General features: G+C 35.1%; 1 protein-coding gene across 1 annotated transcript in view; it reads left to right on the forward strand.

The window, feature by feature from the left end:
* Thsd7b (thrombospondin, type I, domain containing 7B) overlaps positions 1 to 20,007 on the forward strand; it is a 793,597-nt gene that overhangs the window by 570,620 nt on the left and 202,970 nt on the right. Inside the window, exon 14 of the mRNA XM_013030805.1 lies at positions 5,369 to 5,547. Coding sequence (XP_012886259.1) covers positions 5,369 to 5,547 — 179 coding nt within the window. The remainder of the gene's footprint in view (positions 1 to 5,368; positions 5,548 to 20,007) is intronic.

Here is a 20,007-nt window from a genome sequence, read left to right on the forward strand (position 1 = left end):
TTCCCTCCTCTGCTCCCAGAGAAGGAGTGAGGATGTCGGGCTTCTACTCACGCCGAGTCTTGGATCCTGGGTCGTCTCTGGTCTGCAAACTGCAGGATGAAGCTGTCTGCTCCTTGTCGGTTCTTGCTGGTGTTGAGTAGAATCCGCTCACCTGCTACATCTGGCTCCTTCGTCCCGGACTCTCAGTGCTCAGGTTTAGCCCCGGGGCGGTCTCCGCCGCGACCCTGCCGCCGCCGTCTCCACCGCGACCCTGCCGCCGCCGGCGGCGGCTGTTGCTGGCTGGTGCTCAGATGTGTATTCTTGCCTTGGCTTTCTCTCACTTGTCTAACTCTCTGTCCTGTGATGGCACACTTGGTGTGTTTCTCTGGCTTAGGACTGTTCACTGGAACTCTAAAACTGCTTTCTATGCGAGAGCTTGTTCAGCTTCCAGCTTCTCCTCCGCCATCTTGTCCCGATCTCTCAATGAGTACATTTCTTATCAAGCATTGTAGCCTCCTCCTTTGTTTCCCCTTCCCATCCCTTCCCATCCTCCCCACCCCCAGCCAGCCACCTAATCCTCCCCGCTCTCCCCCACCAAAGTTGTAAAGTTTGTTGAAAACGAACTAAAACCATTTCTTTAATGAACATCGTCTGAGTTCACTTCTTTATTTCTAAGCAGCCATAGTATATTTATGCATTTACTTCTTTTCATTGTTAAGGTGATGTTTAGAGGGGTGACAATTAAATAGGTAAGGTAATAAGTACATTTCTTGTCAAACTTGTTACCCCTTCTCTCATTTCTCTCCAACTTTCTCTTTCCCCATCCCCCCACCAAGTTGTGCTGATTATTTCCAACATATTGTCTTGTGTATATCGCTGTTGCATTGGTTCCCCTCTTGTCCTTTGTCTCACCATTCTGTTGTTCCCCTTCCCTTCTCTAATTCAGAAACCGTATATACAATACTAGGATACCAAAATCCAATACAGTGACAACAGGGGATATACCATAAGAGGAAGAACATACAAAAGAAACAAGAAATCACATAGTACATTAAAAACAACAACAACGAAACAAAACCTCTTGTGTCCTTGTCTTGGAATTCATTTTGCTTAGACACATCTTATATGGTTATATTTACATAGCTATTGAGCTGTTCTGCTCATCTGCTATGATTATCATAGATGTATATTATTTATTGCAAATAAGGAAATGTTATTGCATTGTTTGTGGGAGTGTAAATTTGTCCAACCACTCTGGAAAGCAGCATGGTTCCTCAAAAGACAACACATAGAGCTCCCCTATGACCAGCAATCCCACTTCTGGGCATTTATCCAAGGTCATATAAAGCTACCAGCACAACTATTTGTATCACAGTATTACTTACCATAGTTAAGACATGGAACCAACCCAGTTGCCCCTGAGTAGATGAATGGATCAAGAAAACGCAGTATTGATACACACGTACACACATACACACACTGGAATTCTATGCTTCCATCAGAAAGAATAACACCACCCCATTTGTAAGGAAATGAAAGGCTTGGAAAAAATCATTTTAAGTGAAGTAAGCCAAAACCAAAGAAACATAGGTCCCATGATTTCCCTTATTAGCAATAAATGGGTTCACTTCTTATCATGGTGAAAAAATGTATTTCAAAGAGGCTTGATAATCAAATCTTTCGATATAAAAGTTTAGATTGAAAAATTTAAAAATATTTAATTTAAAGAATATCTAAAATCTGCTCTAAATAATCTCTAGACAGATATTCAAATGTTTGACATATATTAATAAGATATCATCTGGAAATTTATATTTGAAGATTCATAACATAGATGCTATAAAATTTAAAATCTTTCCATTTGATAGCCAATGAAATAATTTTGTGACTTGATTTTTCTGTAAAATTCTATTTTCAGCCCCATTTTAATCCTTTATGTTGCTTTTATTGTTCATTAATGTTGAAGAAGTGCACCAAAATCTTTAGAGATGATTGTGGAATTAATGGTAAATATAATGAAAGTCTTTTAATCATCTCAATTCATATTTTTTTAAATTCAGAGTTTCTTCTAATAACTTGAATTTAGTATATTTTTTCTAAATGAAGATTATTTGGATAATTTAATTGTAATATTAAGATAGATGTAAATGTAAAATAAAGGCAGAAAAGGGGGAGGAAGTATTGAGAGAGAGATGAGCAAAGAAGAGAAACAGTGAAATAGAGACAGAGAGAGAGCAACTGATAAAACAGTTGTAAAGACCCAAAAATGTATCAGGTAGAAGGGAAACATGTGCCTCATTTAGAAAATGTATTCGTTTTTAAACAATATGAAGAAAAGAAAAATTGGGTAATGGAAATAGGTAAAATGGTAGGAAATTGAAAGTGTTCTGGTACATTTCCTTTTATTATTTCCAGGATTGAAGAGGTGAGCAGATTTGAAAACACTTGTGCAGAATGAGTGAGAAGAAAACTCAGATGAATGAGCAAGCAGCAAAGGAACTTAGCTTGTGATAGGGAGTATATTGGTAGTCCTGCTTTAAACACAGATAAAAATGGCAATTGTCTGAGGTGTCAACATATATTGCAGAAGGACACCAGAACAAGGAGGTCATCTATGTTGTCAAGAATGGTTGAATTAATGAACCAGGCAAGGGAAATAAAATACTATATGGACGCAGGTACAACTCTTGGAGAAGATGCAAGAGAGGAAAAGCCAGAAAAAACAAGTTTGGCTATAGTTCCCAGCCTTTAAATTACATGGTTGAGATCTCAGTCTATGGTAGATTTCTGGAAATGGAGTTTATTTTATAAAGTTTATTTGATGAAATTGGAAACCATCACTTAGAGCTTTTCATGAAGAACCTCGATGTTTATTTTTGCTTTGTTTTATACTTATATCATAAACCATAAACCAGTAGGCTGCTATTACATTTTTAAGCCAGTGGAGAAGCTGTATAGATTTTTAAAAAGACATGTTAATATAAACTTTAAAAAATATTTTCAAATATATTTTTGTCCTTAGAGTTTACAGATACTAAAGGGGGAAACTTTGAATTTAAAATCAAAAGGAAACTATTAGAGAGAATATTATATTTTTCTGAACCAGAAAAAGGAAGATTTTAAATGAAAGAATGAGTTCATTCTATATACCACAAAATTAAGAAAAGTAAGGAAAGAGGTGGGTGAAAGAAGGTTGAGAATGTTGAACACTGATCAAGATGCATTGTATTCATAAACTGCTTTAACAGCAGAAAAAAATAACTACCAATGTAGTGCAGAATGATAGGACAGGGTCTAAGACAATATGAGATATTTATTTATCAATTTTTATTTATTTATTGTTGGTACTAGGGCTTGAACTCAGGGCCTCACCCTCTGCTTTGGCTTTTCCCCTTAAGAATGATACTCTACACTTGAGCCACATATCTTCTTTCAGCTTTTTCCTGGAAGGAAGCATCTTAGGGACTCCTGTTCAGGTTGTTTTGGAACTATGATCTTAGTTCTCAGCCTCTTGAGTAGCTAGTATTACAGGCATGAGCCATTCTTGCCTGGCTACAGAACTGTTATTTTGGGTAATTCGTTAGTTTTTGGTTTTTGTGTAGCAGATTTAAACTGATTTTTGTTAACTCAGAACAACCCTTATTATGTCAATTTTTCTATATATCAAGAATCCAGGCATAGTTTCTTCTCTTTATCTTCTGTCTAATGGAGCAATCAAGCTATAATTAAGTTATAGACAAAGTTGAGACTAATTAGAGGCTTTACAGGTAAAGATCCATTTCCTTACATTTTGGGCAGAATTAACCTTCAGGTCATTATCTCTCCACAAAGGGCCAAGACCTTCTTTTAAGTGGTTCCATCTGATTAAGTCAGGCAAACCCAATATAATTTCCTTTTGGATTAACTGAGACATATCAACTGAATTTTCACATTAATTGTACTGTATATTCCCTTCAACTTTATTGGACATTAAAACCTAATACTGGGAATGACATCAAATCTCATTCTCAGTTACTGACATACTCATGGATGAGCAAATATACAAAAATAGACCATGAGAACAAGAATCAGGTGGTTTTGATTTTAATTCAAATGAAAATGAAAGCATTAAAATTATTTAGGAAGAAATTGATGGATGGCCTTAGTTGTATACATGTTGAAGTTGGGGTTATTGTGTAAGAGTGGCTCAGTAGGTGTTAGTGTTCCAGACCCTAAATAGCTATCTGGCATTGCAAGTAGGAGAGATAATTAAAACAATGTGATTATCCCAAGCTTGGAGCAAGAAGGGGTTGATAAGACTGAGTAAAATGAGAACTTTTGAAGCTTACTCTCACTTCTTTCCCTTGATTCTAGTACAATATTCTCATTGTACAACTTTTCACTATTGCTCTACTGAATTGCTTCATTGCTTCTTATCAGAAACTAGAACTAATGGCATGCCTCCCTGGTTCTTCCATTTCACAGCCCCTTGTAATATAAACAGAATAGCACTATTTCAGTTACTATTCTACATATCTAGCTCTTAAAATTTTGGTTTGTTTATCTGAGTATTCAAGCCAATGCAGCCATATTGTTGGGAAATCTGAGCTGTGATGATGGAAATAGAAAGTGAATTTGAAAATAAGGGAAACCATGGGATCTATGGGACACACGTTTTTTTTTTTTCTTTCTTGCTCTTGTTTCTAATGTATTTAAAGGTATTATGTGATTTTTTTTTTTGTTACTTTGTATGCTCCCTCCTCCCCCCGCCCCGTGGTAAAACCCGTTTTCACTGTATTAGATGTTGGTATAATTTGGGGAGGGGAAGGGAAAAAACAAATTGTTTAAGTAGGGATACAGGATGATCCACTGCAACAATGAGATGTACAAGACACTGTGTTGAAAAAGAACTTTACAATTTAAGCCGGGGGTGAGGGGGAGGAGGTATTGAGGTGGGGTGGGGGAAGGGGGAAGTGTAGTGGAGGAGGTGGGAAGGAAGGGATGGTAGGGAAAAAACAAAGGAGGAGGCAACAATACTTGATAAGAGTTGTACTCATTTCCTTGCTCATGTAACTGTAACCCATCTGTACAGTATTTTCACAATAAAAAAAATTTTTCTTTTTTTGGGTCCGGTCTTGGGGCCTGAACTCTGGGCCTGGGCGCTGTCCCTCAGCGCTTCAGCTCAAGGCTAGCGCTCTACCACTTGCGCCACAGCGCCACTTCCGGCTTTTTTCTTTTTGCGTATGTGGTGCTGAGAAATCGAACCCAGGGCCTCATGCATGCAAGGCAAGCGCTCTACCACTGAGCCACCTTCCCAGCCCAAAAAAAAAATTTTTTTTTTAAAGAAAGTGAATTTGATCAGTACATTTTAATTGGACTTCTTCCTTTCACTGGAAGCTTTTTCTTTCAGGTTATATTGAAGAAGAGTGTAACATTCCCTGCCCGTTTGACTGCAAGTTAAGTGACTGGTCTAGCTGGGGTCCTTGCAGTTCATCTTGTGGGATTGGAGTGAGAATTCGATCCAAGTGGCTAAAAGAAAAACCTTACAACAGAGGTCGACCCTGTCCCAAACTGGATCTCAAGAATCAGGTAAAGTGCATGAAATAATAAATAAAACCTAAAACTACCGTAATTGTGATTTCCATTTGAATATGAAGTTTCATTCTTATTACAAGTAGTTTTCAAGATTTGAAGAAGCTTAACCAGGGCAAATACTAAGATGACAGAATTTGCAGTAGCTTTGCCCATGCCTAGGTAATGAATTTAACTGGTGTCCTTAACAATAAATGAATTTACAAAACTATATGCAGTGGATTTTAAAATAATCTACAAAAATGCACTTGTATTTTAGTATAAATAATAAAATTTTTATGAGAAAATATTTAGTGATTTTATCTATAAGTTCCAAAAATGGTGTATTTTACCTATTTATTCTCATCATTTTTATTATCAATCTTGCCAGTTCTTTGGTGTCTTTATAAGTTTCCTTTGTCTATTTCTCTACACACTTCCCCAAAAGCTGTATCTACTTTCATAAATAAATCCCTGATGGATAATTTTCCATATAATATTTAACAAAATTAACATTCTGAGAAAAGTTAATTACAATGTTTCAGTTTGCTTTACCTACAAAAGTCTAAAGATTAATAATAATAATAATGTGACTTTCACCAATGGTTACATATTGATTAGTAAATTAGGACTGATATTTCAGTTTCTGTATTTTTTAGTAAGTCGAATAAGATGGAGCTGTTAAAAGTTCTTTTTTTCTTTGAGAAAAAAAGTGTGTCTCACCTGGGGAACTTTTAACAGAAGAGTTACACAGGCTTCTAGCACTAATTTTGTTATATTAATTTTTGTTTTACAAACCCCATTTTTATCAGATTATTTATAAGACATTAATGTAGGGAAGCCTAATACATCTACTTTTAATTAATTTAAATTGTATATGTGGTATTGCTTGCCCTAAATCTCATAAGTCAACTCAAAACCAATATCAGTAGCTGGCTTTTTCTTTCTGGTTTTTATAAAACACATATAACTCACTGAAAATGAGGGATTTTCATTTCACCAAGAAATATTTAAGTTCTACAACAGGCCATAGTATTCTACACTAGTTTTTTTAAGGTTTATAATAAAATAATGACATACTGTCTTCTCTCAAGATGTAAATCTTTTGAGAAAACAGTGTAGCACATCGTGAAAATCCCCACAAGTACATGAGTTTGGTGAAGGCAGGACTAACATATGATTCATAAAATCAAGGAAGAAATAATCAGAATATTTTGGGGAAAACTTACAAAGAAAGTAATAATATAGGAATTATGATCAGGAAGATGACTTGCAGGTGAATGTTCTATATGAACAGTACTTGACCATCCCTAGGGAATTTATCGAGAACTTAAAATGGAGAAGATACATGAAGCATTGAGGATTATAGTAACTGATGATCATTCTTATTATGTCTTTCTTAAAGCCACCAATGAAATCTAAGTCTTTATAATATTCATATTAAACATTAATTTTAATGCTGCCATTTTAGTAACAAGGAAATTATTAAAGGAACGAAAGGACTTCATTTGAGCAGACTCAATATATAAAATCTATAGCACAGAGGCTATGGACTTAGTGTATGAAGCAAAGTGTACAGAAACAGGTCTATGAAATTTGAGGTTATGGAGAAGGGAATAGAATTTAAGTGCCTGTTACTTAATCGACATATAGCACTCATGACCTCAAGAAACTGCAGAAGTTGGGAATTAAACCATGCTGAAGAATAATTTAGATGAGTTCAATAAGTGAAAATTAATTAATGTGATGCCTATCTACAGGACATAGTTTCCAATGTTTATTACTTTCTTTCATGAAGACAATTGTAGTTTTCTAAGAGTACTTGATTTTCTGATTGAATTATAAATAGAATTCAGGATAAAATTATTGATGTAGATAAGTGTTAGATATTCAGCATGTTTGTAAATATTGCATTAATGCTGAATTAAATCATTACTATAATCCATAGTTTGTATAGTTTTAAAATGCTTTCTTTTGTTGAATAGCAAAATATAGTTGTATTTGTATTTATAGGTTACACAAGATACTATGAATTATGAATATAATGTAGCATAATGAAATCAACGAATTAATCTCTCTATATGTATCACCTCAAACACCCTTTAACATAGTGTGAATATTTTAGCAATCCTATGTTTCACTTATATTAACTGCCCTGCATAGTAGACCTCAGTTAAAAACCAAAATTATTCCTCCTGCCTACTGAAAGCTTTGCAACCTTTTTCCATCATCTCCCCATTACTATTTCCTTCCATCCTCTAGTAGTACCACTCTACTTCTGTTTGGATAACTGATTATTTTAGAATCCTTTCTAAGTAAGAGCCAATACTCCTTGTGTTTCTATATCTAGATCATTTATCTTAATATAATATTCCTCAGTTCCATTCATGTTCTCATAAGTAACTGGATTTATGTCTTTTGAAATACCAAGTCGTATCCCATTGTTTATGTATACCATATTTTCTTTCTCCATTGCTATCTGTGGATAGAATATCTGATGCCATAGCTTGACTACCGTGAATAACAATACAATGAACATGAGATATAGCCATTACATTGATATATTAATTTCAGTTCTTTTGAATAAATATCCACAGAATCATGTAGTATTCTATTTTTAGTTTATTGTGGAATTTTCCGTAGGTTGTTCTTTCCCAGAAATAATACACTAGAGTTTCCTTTTCTCCACACATACTTTATATTTTAACATATCAGTCGATCATTGCATTATTGCTTACTCTAGTAAGCCTCCTTCCCATCCATGTCTGTGAATGGCAAGGAAACTGCTCTTGGGAAAAAATACTAAATTTAATAATTACTTTAGGCCAAGACCAATTCCATTTATAAAGCAAGCTGGCTATCTATCTCTGTGAGTATATGTGTGGAAAAGTATCAGTGGAGATTTAATTATATATTTGTCCTTTATAAATTGAATACTTGTGTGTGTTTGTGTTTTTATACATGTATATCCATGCACTTACACACATAATATGTGTGTGTGTAAATGTGTGTGTGTGTGTAAAGTACGTAGAACTTTGAGATACAATAAGGAGTTCTGAAGGATTTTCATTATTTAGGAAATTTTTCCCTGGTTTTATTATTTGTGTCAATTCTTCTTTAAAAGAGGTCACTATTGAAGTATGGTATCAGCACAGTTTTAACCATTAAAGCCCTATTGTAAAAGTTTATTTTTACTATTGACTTTAAGTTATTAATGTCAATAATAGTCCATTCAGCTATGCTTATACTATTGATTTTTGTTAATTGTCTTTTAGGTTTAAAACTATTTTTCCATGTTTGAAACCAGATTCATACCTTATACCTATTTACCCATAAATAAGAGCTTTATAAAAAGAAAATAGATTATAGTAGTACTAAAGGCACATGTCTTTAATATACCAGGTCTCAGGGAAATATGGTTTGCTGAAATTGGGCCTAAACATACTGTTCATATAATTATTGAATTTCTTGTGTGTCAGTGTTTATGGAAACATCAGTCTGTCTGTATACACTTACTCATTTTCTTCCTTTGATTCTCTTTAGAACATGAGTTCTTTTTGAAGGCAAGAACTATCCTCCTATTTTTGTAACATATCCATATTGTAGCTCAGTCTCTGTAGGTTGTCAACTTACATTGGTTTGATGTCTCATTTTTAAAAGCACTCTTCTCTGTGGATGAGTGGGTATCTGGCTCCATAAAAATCAGCGAATACATTTAAAAGCTGTCTTTTATGCTCTAATTCTTAATTTGGGTTCTCAAAATCCTGAACTCTTTCAGAAGAAAGGAAATAAGCACCACCAAATTGTTATTGCCCAAATAGTCTTTGAAGATTTCCTGAATAGTCTTTGGCATTTAGAACTGAATTGAATTTTAACACAAGAATATAAATGGAAATGTTAGTATAAGATGCAACAGCTTACAAACTGTTCTGAACCTGTTAGCAAAACCAACATTTATAATTTCTAACAAAAAGTCATCCTAGTTTTTAAGCCTAGACTTTTTGAACTAATAGTCCTTTCTCTCAAAAGGCCTGTGTCCCAATCTTTGAACCATTCATTCTAAGGATACTTATGATGCTAGATAGTTCTGTACTGCTGTCCAAAGATCTTGTTGCTTGGTTGGTACATAAATGCTTTCTACAGTTATTGGATTATCAGGTCAGTTGGCTTATGTCCTTAACTCTGCTATGCATAATAAAATACATAATATATTTTAATTTTTACAGTCTATAATGTATTGAGAAGCTTTATGTGCACTTATCCTTTGCGTATTTTGTTATATTTTTATATTTTGAAATGTTGCAATTAGGAGGAAATGTGAGGAGAGTAAAGCCTCACCGAACCTGTGTTTTGTTTTATGAGTTCTTCACACAGGAAGCCTAAGGATTCTTACAAAACTACGTTATTTTTTACAAGTTTTGAGATGCTGTGTGCACAGTTTGAATAAAAATCTTGTATGGGAAATGTACTCATTACCTTGCTCATGTAACTGGAACCCCTCTGCACAGTATTTTTGCAATAAAAATGTAAAATAAAATCTTGTATAAAGATTAATTGCATACATTTTTAAAAGATACATACATCCCAATGCAGTTTACAATAGATACATTAAGAAAAAAGCCTGGCCAGGTGCTGGTGGCTCATGCCTGTAATCCTGACTACTCAGAAGGCTGAGATCTGAGGATTGCAGTTCAAAGATAGCCTGGGCAGAAAAGTCTATGAGACTCTTAACTCCAATTAACCATCAGAAAACCAGAAGAGGCACTGTGGCTCAAGTAGTAGAGCGCTAGATGAGCTGAAGAGCTCAGGGACATCAGCCCAGGCCCAGAGCTCAAGCCCCACAACAGACAAAGAAAAGAGCAACAACAAAAAAAGGAAACAGCCTAGGAACCCTACAGTGGATGAATGAATTAAAAATTACATGTATAGATATTTATGTATATATGTATACATACAATAGAATTTTATGCTGCCATCAGGAAGAATGAAATTATCATTTTTCAGGGAAATAGATCTAAAAAACATGCTGAGTGAAGTATGCCAGGCAAGAAAGACAAAGGATAAACATTTTCTCTCACATGTGGATCTTAGACCCAAAATATAATTTCCCATATAACCTCATATAGAGGCATATGCTTATATATACAAATTAGTTGAATATAGTATAAATGGAAGTGAAACTCCATAGATGGAACCTTTGAACAATTAACGGATAATTTACCAAATTGAGTACTAGAAGCTGAAACAAAATTAGAAGAGAATAGGAAGGAGGTGAATGAATGAAAAGGGGCAGGGGCAAATGCAGCCAGAATAGTCAATGTACATATGTAATAAAGAAGTGAAAAGCAAAATGAGTCTTGGGGAAGGGATGACATGGGACTGGGAATAAGGATAGCACATCTCAACACAAAGCGCTGGACACTTAAACATGTTAAACTATGATTCCCTGGTAAAACTTTCTGAACTTTAAACATAAAATAAAATTATATCTAAATAAAATAAGTCCTCATTAAAAACATGAATTCAATTTAAATGCATTTTTAAAAGACTTCATGTTTGTAACTAATTTCAAGGATCAAAATTAAATTTGTGTGTTCTGTAGAAAAAAAAAAGATATTTTGAAGGTGTGTTTTCTCAACAGAGGAGACCACAATTCTCAAAGAAGAAAAATGTATTTCATTTTTGAAACTAGGGTACTATTGTTTTCAAGTAGGCTTTTTTTCCCCAAAGAACTTCAGGTATATTTCAGGATGAACATGTTTTTCTTAAAAAAAGGACTTGGGAATGAGGAAAGCTTTCTCTGGAGAAGTAGCTTCTGCTCATTTTAATATTACTTCAGTAACTATTAACACCAGCATGTTAGAAATCAGAAATAGAATAACTTGTTCTGTCTGTATGTTTACCTAGAAAAATTTGACTACACTTAAGGCTTAATTTTATGTAACCAATGGGCTCTTGCTTTTTTCCAACTAAGGACGCCTTCCCCTCCCCGCCTCCCTCTCTCCCCCATATATACAGGTCCTGTTCTAAACCACATTATTCCAGGCAGAGTGCTGTTCAGTTTGGGCTTAGTACTTTGGCAAGAATCCCAGACTGTAATGGAACGAGAATCCTTCCTGAGAATTAATATGGGAGGCAGTTCAAACTAAGCCATGATCACGCAAACTACACCGTGATCACGCACCTTCTGGTGTACTGCTCTTTCATGGGGAAGGACAATTGGTGGTTTTACCTTGTTTGAAATATGAAACATAGCCTGACAGGCTGAAGAATGATTCAGGCCTAAGGAGTACTTGGCAGGAAATATTGCAGGCAGATACACCTAAAGTATTGCCTCTCTCCTCAACCTAATAATTACCCCCAGTGCTCAGGTCTACTGAACTCCCATCATTAGCCAGCAGGAAATAGCCCATGTGAGCTGTGTCCTTCCATTTGTAACATTTATGCCTATTTGCGGGCCTCGACTCCGTGCTTTCAGAAAGTGGGCTTTGCACTAATTGTGCTGAGTTCAGTTCAGAGGAGAGTCATTTATCTTTTTTGCTCTGGCACTATTGCCATCTCCAAGAAAAATTCATTTTCTTTTTTTTTCTTTTCAAGAGATGCCCTCCCCCAATATTTATGTGCACAAATTTCCAGCTCTTCATCATGACAAAAATAATACCCCTCAGGCTTATTAAAATCTTTGAAACCTTGATCATTTTCCCTTTGACCTTCCAGAATCACTCCTGAGAAGCAAACTTTCTATATCACTTGTCCACTGCTCCTGCACTTTAGTCCGTTTGTTAATACTGGGGATTGCCATCCTGTGTATGTCGAGCCCCACTTTTAATTATTATTCAAGATATTGGGTGAGCATTTCTATAATATGCTGCAACAGGGGTAGTTTGGCAAATTTCCCAATACTGCTGCTAAACAGACTTTTCAGGTTGGTTGGAGACAGCTGTAAAAATTGTAGAACTGGATAATTTTTAAATCAGATTTGGTTCGGGGCTTCTTTCATTTTCTTTTCAAACCTCATATTATCCTTGGCCCCTTAAACTCCCAAGTCCCTAAAATAGGGAAAACATGTCATCACCAAGCATGATGTTTTAAAGTTCTTTGTTAGATAAATATTGGTAAAACCTGTTTCTTTTTCCTATCTTTCCTGAATCAATCTACAATACACAGGAAAATTCCTTTCTCCTTTGGAATTTAGTAATCTGATTGTAACTATAATTTGAATTTGTTATACTAAATAAGAAAAAGAATGGTGATGCATGCCTGTAATACCAGCTATTCAGGAGACACAGACACACACAGACACACACAGACACACACAGACACACACAGACACACACACACACACACACACACACACACACTACACAGAGTCATAATTTAAGACCAGCCCAGAGAAGACAGTATCTCAGTCAGTAAGCTGGGCATGGTGGTATGGTGGTCCTCAGTACATGTCCTCCATCTGAGGACAGCTCTAGATAAAATGTGAGCCCCTACCTAAAAAAAAGAAAAAAGCTGAAGCATTGAGGTCATAGTATAAGCGGTAAAGCACTACTTAGTTCCCAAGTTCAAACTCTAGTGATGATGATTTTGATGATGATATGCTTGAAAGAAAATTAAACCCAGAATAATGACAGTGCAAAAACATCTCTTTTAAAAAGATAAAGATAAAAAAGAAAGTGGGTTTAAGATCTATTAAATTCTAAATTTTGTGCTAATCCTTCAGTTCTTACTTTTTCTTTTTTAATAATTTTTTTCCAAGATTTTACCCCAATATTATATTACTAGAAAGCAGTGACCTTGATCTTATCTCAGTCTTCACAGAAAAGCATGTGAAGCATCTTGACTTAATTTTTCTATATGACTTACTAATCAAGATTAAAAATTGACTCTGTGGGAAAGTCATGTATCTTCTGAAACCCAGAGTTTATTGCTTAGTAACCATTATTGATTGTAAGTACAGGAGAAAAAATGGTGTTGAGAAGAGCTTATCACTAAAACAGTTTCCCAGGCCTCTGTTTTGGACACTGTAGATCAGAGCAGGGGGTGGTCCAGGAATATAAACTATTTATTTGTTTATTTATTTTAGTCAGTCATAAGGCTTGAATTCTGGGTCTGGGTGCTGTCCTTGACCTCTTCAGCTCAAGGTAAGCACACCACTTGAGCCACAAGCCACTAACAGTTTTCTGGTGGTTAACTGGAGATAAGAGCCCTATGGACTTTCCTGTCCGGGCTGGCTTTGAACCGTGATCCTCAGATCTCAGCCTCCTGAGTACCTAGGAATACAGGATTGAGCCACCTGTGCCCGGCTCATAAATTTATTGTTTCCAAAACTGAGTTGTAGATGCTAGTTCTTATGGTCAGGTTAGGTAGTGAATGCTGCCACAACTTAGATTCTTGCTCACTGAAGGCATGATTTCAGTAAACCAGTTCTGGAAAGAATCTTTCAACAGTCAGCTCTTTCTAATTCAGACAAGGAGCTAATCTCTTGTTCAGACCCAAGCTCAGTTCTAATCTGTAAGAACTCTTCCATTTTATAGAAGAGGGGCCTGATAACTTGTCTAAGATCATCAGCTAAAGAAGATAAGGAGTTCAGATTTAGTCAGGTCTAGGGATAAATTAAATCCTCCTGAGTTTCCATTTCATAATCTGTCGATTGAATACATCTGATACAGCTGAGCAACTTCATAAGCTTATTGTGAGTATTAAACAAGACGAAATGACTGTGACTACCTCTATAGATAATAGCTATCTACCTATAAATATAATTATCTGACTGCTTGACACATTTAATGGCTTGATAAATGGTCTCTAAAGCATAATTTGTTTTCAATTCTCTTTTCTTTCACTTATCTCATGTTGCTATTCAGAACTGTTTTATGCAGATGGCTTTTCTTCTTGTGTTGTCAAATGCTTTAGTCTTGATGACAGCAGAAATGCATAGCTAAAGGTACTGCATCTGCATCCTATTTAGGAAATCTGTTTGATTTCATTTCTAAAGTCTTATTTGGTATTGTACTTTCTTTCCTTTCTTATTTGAAAATTTTATTTTTTGGCTAGTTTTGGTCAAAGATGTATTTAATAAATCCATGAGAAAAATTATCTTACTGTAATTATTTCACTAAACAGCATCTAACTTCCAGTTTCAGTTTAAACAGTGCTTAGGAGGCATAAATAAAAATATGCACAGTATTTATGTAGGGTATGAGTAAATTAACTAATTTTTAATACTTTTATTATCTTTTTTTTGCCAGTCCTGGGGGTTGAATTCAGGGCCTGAGTACTGCCCCTGAGCTTCTTTTGCGCAAGGATAGCACTCTACCACTTGAGCCACAGAGCCATGTCTGGCTTTTTCTGTGTATGTGGTATTAAGGAATTGAACCCAGGGCTTCATGCTTGCTAGGCAAGCACTCTACCACCACACCACATTCCCAGTCCTCCTTTTATTATCTTTAACTATTTGTACATAAGATTTCCCATTCAACCAAACACTTTAAAAATAAAATACCTCTTGATGTCATCCCTGCCAGCATTCTCACCCATTCCTCCAACTCACCCCTTCCTTCACTTTCTTAATTTTATAGGGTATGAATTGAATTTTGATTGCACTCTTCTTTCTTTTTTCTTTTCAGTTGAATGATACAATATCATTCTTTTGAATGGATGAGTAAAATTCCATTAGATATGATAATATGATACTTATATATGATATGTATATGACATATATATCCTATGTATGATATATAAATATATAGAGAGAGAATGTATAGTAAGGGATAGACCATTTTTTCTTGATATATTCACCCATTGAGGGGCATCTGTGCTGATTCTGTTCTTTGACTACAGTAAATAGAACATTGAACATTTTTTTTTAAATGGCCTACGTTGTCCTACAGGTAAAACCCATACATCTTAACCAATCTTTGCAATTCCGTGCATACCTGTACTTTATAAACAGTCACAACTCTTCTCTAAGTATTCTAATACAAATGTTCTGTTTTCTGTTTGGAAACCGATTGGCCTCCCTACAAAAGTATCAAAATTCTTTAAGCAATACTATGTTACTTCTACAGCATATATAAGTATAAGCATATGTAAGTAAAATCATAGCAAACATTCTGGAGAGATACTCTCTAGGCTGTTAATAAGGATACTTCTGAAAATATAGAGTATTGGTCCATAGAAATTATGACTTTTTCCCTAAAGGTTTCATTTTGAAATGAAGAATTTTTCAACTGTTAGTCATGTAATAAATAATTTTAACAATAAAAAATATGAGATGAGAGCACGGATCTAGATCAATAGCTTTGGGTTTTGACTGTGACCTACATTAAGAAATCTATCAGTTGTCAAGGTGCCAATGGCTCACACCTGTAATCCTAGTTACTCAGGAGGCTGAGATCTGGGGATTAAGGTTCAAAACCAGCCTGGGCAGGAAAGTCTGTGAGACTCAAAGCAGAAGTTGATAGTACTCTAACACTTGAGTCACAGCTCCACTGCTGGCTTTTTGGAGGTTAACTGAAGATTAGAGTCACGTGGACTTTGCTGCCCTGATTGTGTTTGAATAGCCATCCTCATCAGCTTCCTGATAAATAAGATTACAAGCATTAGCCACTAGCACCTACCTTCCAACTATTTTCATTTTTATTAACAAGTATAGATAAAAGGTAAGAAGCCACACAGCTCTGAATATCCCCACAGGTGGAAAAATAGCATACTTTCACATTTCATAGGCCTCCTTGAGCCTCATACTATATAGATTGATGTCATTAGTCTTAACATTCAAAACAACTTCATGTAAATACATTTACTTATATATCTTATATAGTTATATATTTTATAATGAAATTATATCTTTCTTTTTTTGCTTACTGTGATGTTTATGTGATTCATGCTGGTATATGTGGTGTACTCATTGCTTTATATTAATTAAATTGCCTTGTTATAAAAGTTACATTTTGTCCATATTCTTGTGGCTAGGCATTTAAATTAATTCCTATTTTATGTTATTTTGAATAACACTACATTTACCATCCTTGCACAATGTCTTAGGTACACACGTGCATTTTTGTGCAGTGCATTCCTACCAGTAAAATTCCTAACATAGCATATTTAGATTTAACTCCAGTATAAAGAAACGTTTTTTATCTTCAAATGGTCACAGACTTTGTCTTTAACTATGGATAGTATCTAAAGCGAGATAGTGATTTGAAATATGACAGATCTGACTCCCTTGGAAAGAGGTGTAAAAAGACATGTTTATTCTCTTAGCACAGGCTATCAATGACTCCTGCCTACTCCCTGTCATGTATCTCTTCCCAGGCAGATAAAGTACATGAGCACTAATTTCATGCTGAATGATGGTCCCCTATCTTCAAAATAACCATCATGTTTTCTCTGTCTACAGCTTCCTTCTCTCCTCTCCATTCTATTGTACACACAACATTATAATGAGCTTACTACATCACCAAGCTGATCATATTTAAGAAACTTCCCAGAATACCAGCTGCATTGCATAGTTTCTAACACATTTTGTGTTTTGACTCCTACTCTTATTTCACACAGCTTGGAGGCATGCTAACACAGCAAGGTCCTTGGGCTAAAAGCTGCTGGTGACAGTGGAAGAGACCACTTCTGTGGTTCATCAGCACCCAGCCTGGTTTCTCATGAAGTGAGAAAATTTCAAATCATAGACATCAACTGATTCATGTCAACTACCATTTTTTATTTAACAAAAAGTAACTTTTAACTTACTTTGCATGTCACCAACATTGGTGAATGAAATTAAGTATTTAGCTTTACTTTGTTGCTCTTTCTCTTGGAAAGAACCACCAATTTCTTCAAATGGCATTAAGATTATGCTCCTCTCTTTTTCATTCTATTTTAAAGAGAAATCTTTTTCTCTTTGATAATATAAAAGGAACATCGCTTATCACTGACACTGAAAGCAAGTATGAAACCACTTGTACCATGCTTCCAAAGAATGTACTGGAAATAGCATCAGGGTTGTCAAAAAAAAGTTGTCTACTCTAAAAGACAACTTTGTTACCCTCACACTTAGAAATGAAAGCAAACTAAGTCAAATATTAGGGAAGAAGTATAGATTTAGATGATGGATTTACATATCAACTGAGTGTTCAGCAGGAAATATGACATAAATCCAATGGCAACTATAACACACACAATGGAATTGGGTTACTGTCCTGTGTTTTTGTTTTTGAGAAAGAAGATATAATTGTCTTATTGTAGTTTGCCTAAAAGTTCAGTTTGTTCATTTAAAGTTACATTGAATTCTTATATATGTGCATTTTTATGTTTTCAATCGATGCTGCAATTCAAGTTCTTAATATTTCCTCCATGATCATTATTAGTTCTAATTTCGAATCCACCACTTTCTGCTTCTGTTTGTTGTTTCTTTTTTTCTGCTAGATAACTTTTTAATTTATTATTAATATTTTGGTTTTACTTTTTATATATGTCTCCAGCATACTCCTCAAACAGAGATATTAGTCAGTTTCCATAAATGACTGCAAAACGTATAATAGGGTTGTTTTAGGTTGTGTTATTCTATAAGCTGAGACAGACACAGGATTCCAGAACATGAATTTTCCTTAAATGCAGGGAACATGATGAGCTAAGTGAATAAGAAGTGCGATAGAGAAAGGAAAAAGTCAAATAATAACTATATTATTATTCCAGGTACCACAGGACTTCCAGAACTTCAGACTACAGGTAACTCTGGGAGGCTAAAAATCACAGGCTTCAGATTTATCATAGTAAAGGACCAGTCAGTTGCGATATTCATAAAGACATTTCTAGGATTATCTGGTTGAGGTGTGGAAAGTCTACAAACTCTGGGCTAAGCATAAATGGGCTTTCTTTGCCTGGGAGAAAGCCCTTAAGCATAGAATACAAATGCTGGAACACAGTGAAATATTGCTATGACTATTATCTTGATATGACAAAAGCCTAGAAGCATTTAAGTTACTGAGATTTTTTAAAACAGAGGTTTAGTGTGCTGTCTGTGCTGTCTATGTCAAAGCAAAAGTGCATTTTTTCCAGTGTAAATGCACTGTACTATACTCCAGCAGTTGATAGCATGTATAATTTGAATGGCAGATTTGGAATAATTTAATTTCTGTGCATCTGCGTAAATAGTCACATATAGTCTTCCCTCGATGTGATTCTATACCTTTCATTGAAACCGGATCAAGCTGAGGGATAAGCATGAATCTGAGTACAGTCACCAAATGATGCCCTATTTCATCAGACAGAGGGCATGCCAATGGCTTGGAACCAGTCACATAGATCTTCCTTTTGTCCATTATTGACTATACTGCATGTGCAATCATTTTCTCTTTAATTGCTACAAGTGTGGTGCTGTATAGAAGTGAATAAAAGCAGGAGGCAGGACTGGTATGTGAGACCCTCAACTGGCATTTCCCCTCTGTGAAAAAGAAAGTGACTGAACATGACTAAGATGTCAGGACAATTGAAAAGGAGTTCAAGTAGCAATTCGAGTTGAGAATATCAAGTCTACTAGTTTTCAACCCTAGTCTCATATGAAATTTACTTGTGAAGATTTGTAAGCCTGTCCTTTCACACAGACCAATTAAATCATGATTTATGGTGTTCTGTATTTTCAAAAAGCCAAGGAGATTGTAATGAGCATGCCTGCCTAGGAATTGCTGTCTAATGCATCCTGTCATCTTGTAAATGAGTCATCCAAGAGACGACTCAACACCTAATTACCGATTATAATAGTGTCCCTGATACTGAGTCCATTGTTCCTTCCTTTTTGGACCTCTTCCAACCAAATTAACAAAGTGCAATAATAAGTACCCTGTTCATTTTTCTCATAGGAAACAAGTTATGGCATCCTGGACTCATAACGTTATAGTCCATTTTACCTTTACTATCTTCAAACCATTGAATAGCCTTTACCATGAAAAAGAATCTCTTTGGGGAGATGTTGATTTAACAGATTCTGTGTTTTCCAACAGCTGCCTAATCACCATACAGAGAGGGGACATACCTGGATAGACACATACCAAAATATATTTAGAAAAATAAGATATAAGGCATCCGATGGCCTGATGATTTTGGGTCCTATGATAAGTATATGTTAGTTTTCATTATTCAACAAATAAATATTATATATATTTTATTATATAACTATACAATACGTATATAGATATACAGTAACAGATATAAATATTATATATAAGTATATGTATATGTAATATTCATATATATAATCTAGCATACCAGAAGCAAATATGTACAAGTGTTACTTAGGTGAAAAAAATGATGTAAATGTATGACACATTAGTCATCTTTCTATAGCTGTAACAAATGATGGAGAACCCATAAAGAGTAAAAAGTTTACTTTGGTTTTAACATTTTAGAGGTTTAGATGCATGATCAGATGGTCTCACTGCGTTTGCACCTACAGTGGGCAGCACACCATGACAGAAATAT

The sequence above is a fragment of the Dipodomys ordii genome, unplaced genomic scaffold (genome assembly GCF_000151885.1).
Source record: "Dipodomys ordii isolate 6190 unplaced genomic scaffold, Dord_2.0 Scaffold133, whole genome shotgun sequence".
Taxonomy (NCBI): Eukaryota; Metazoa; Chordata; class Mammalia; order Rodentia; family Heteromyidae; genus Dipodomys; species Dipodomys ordii.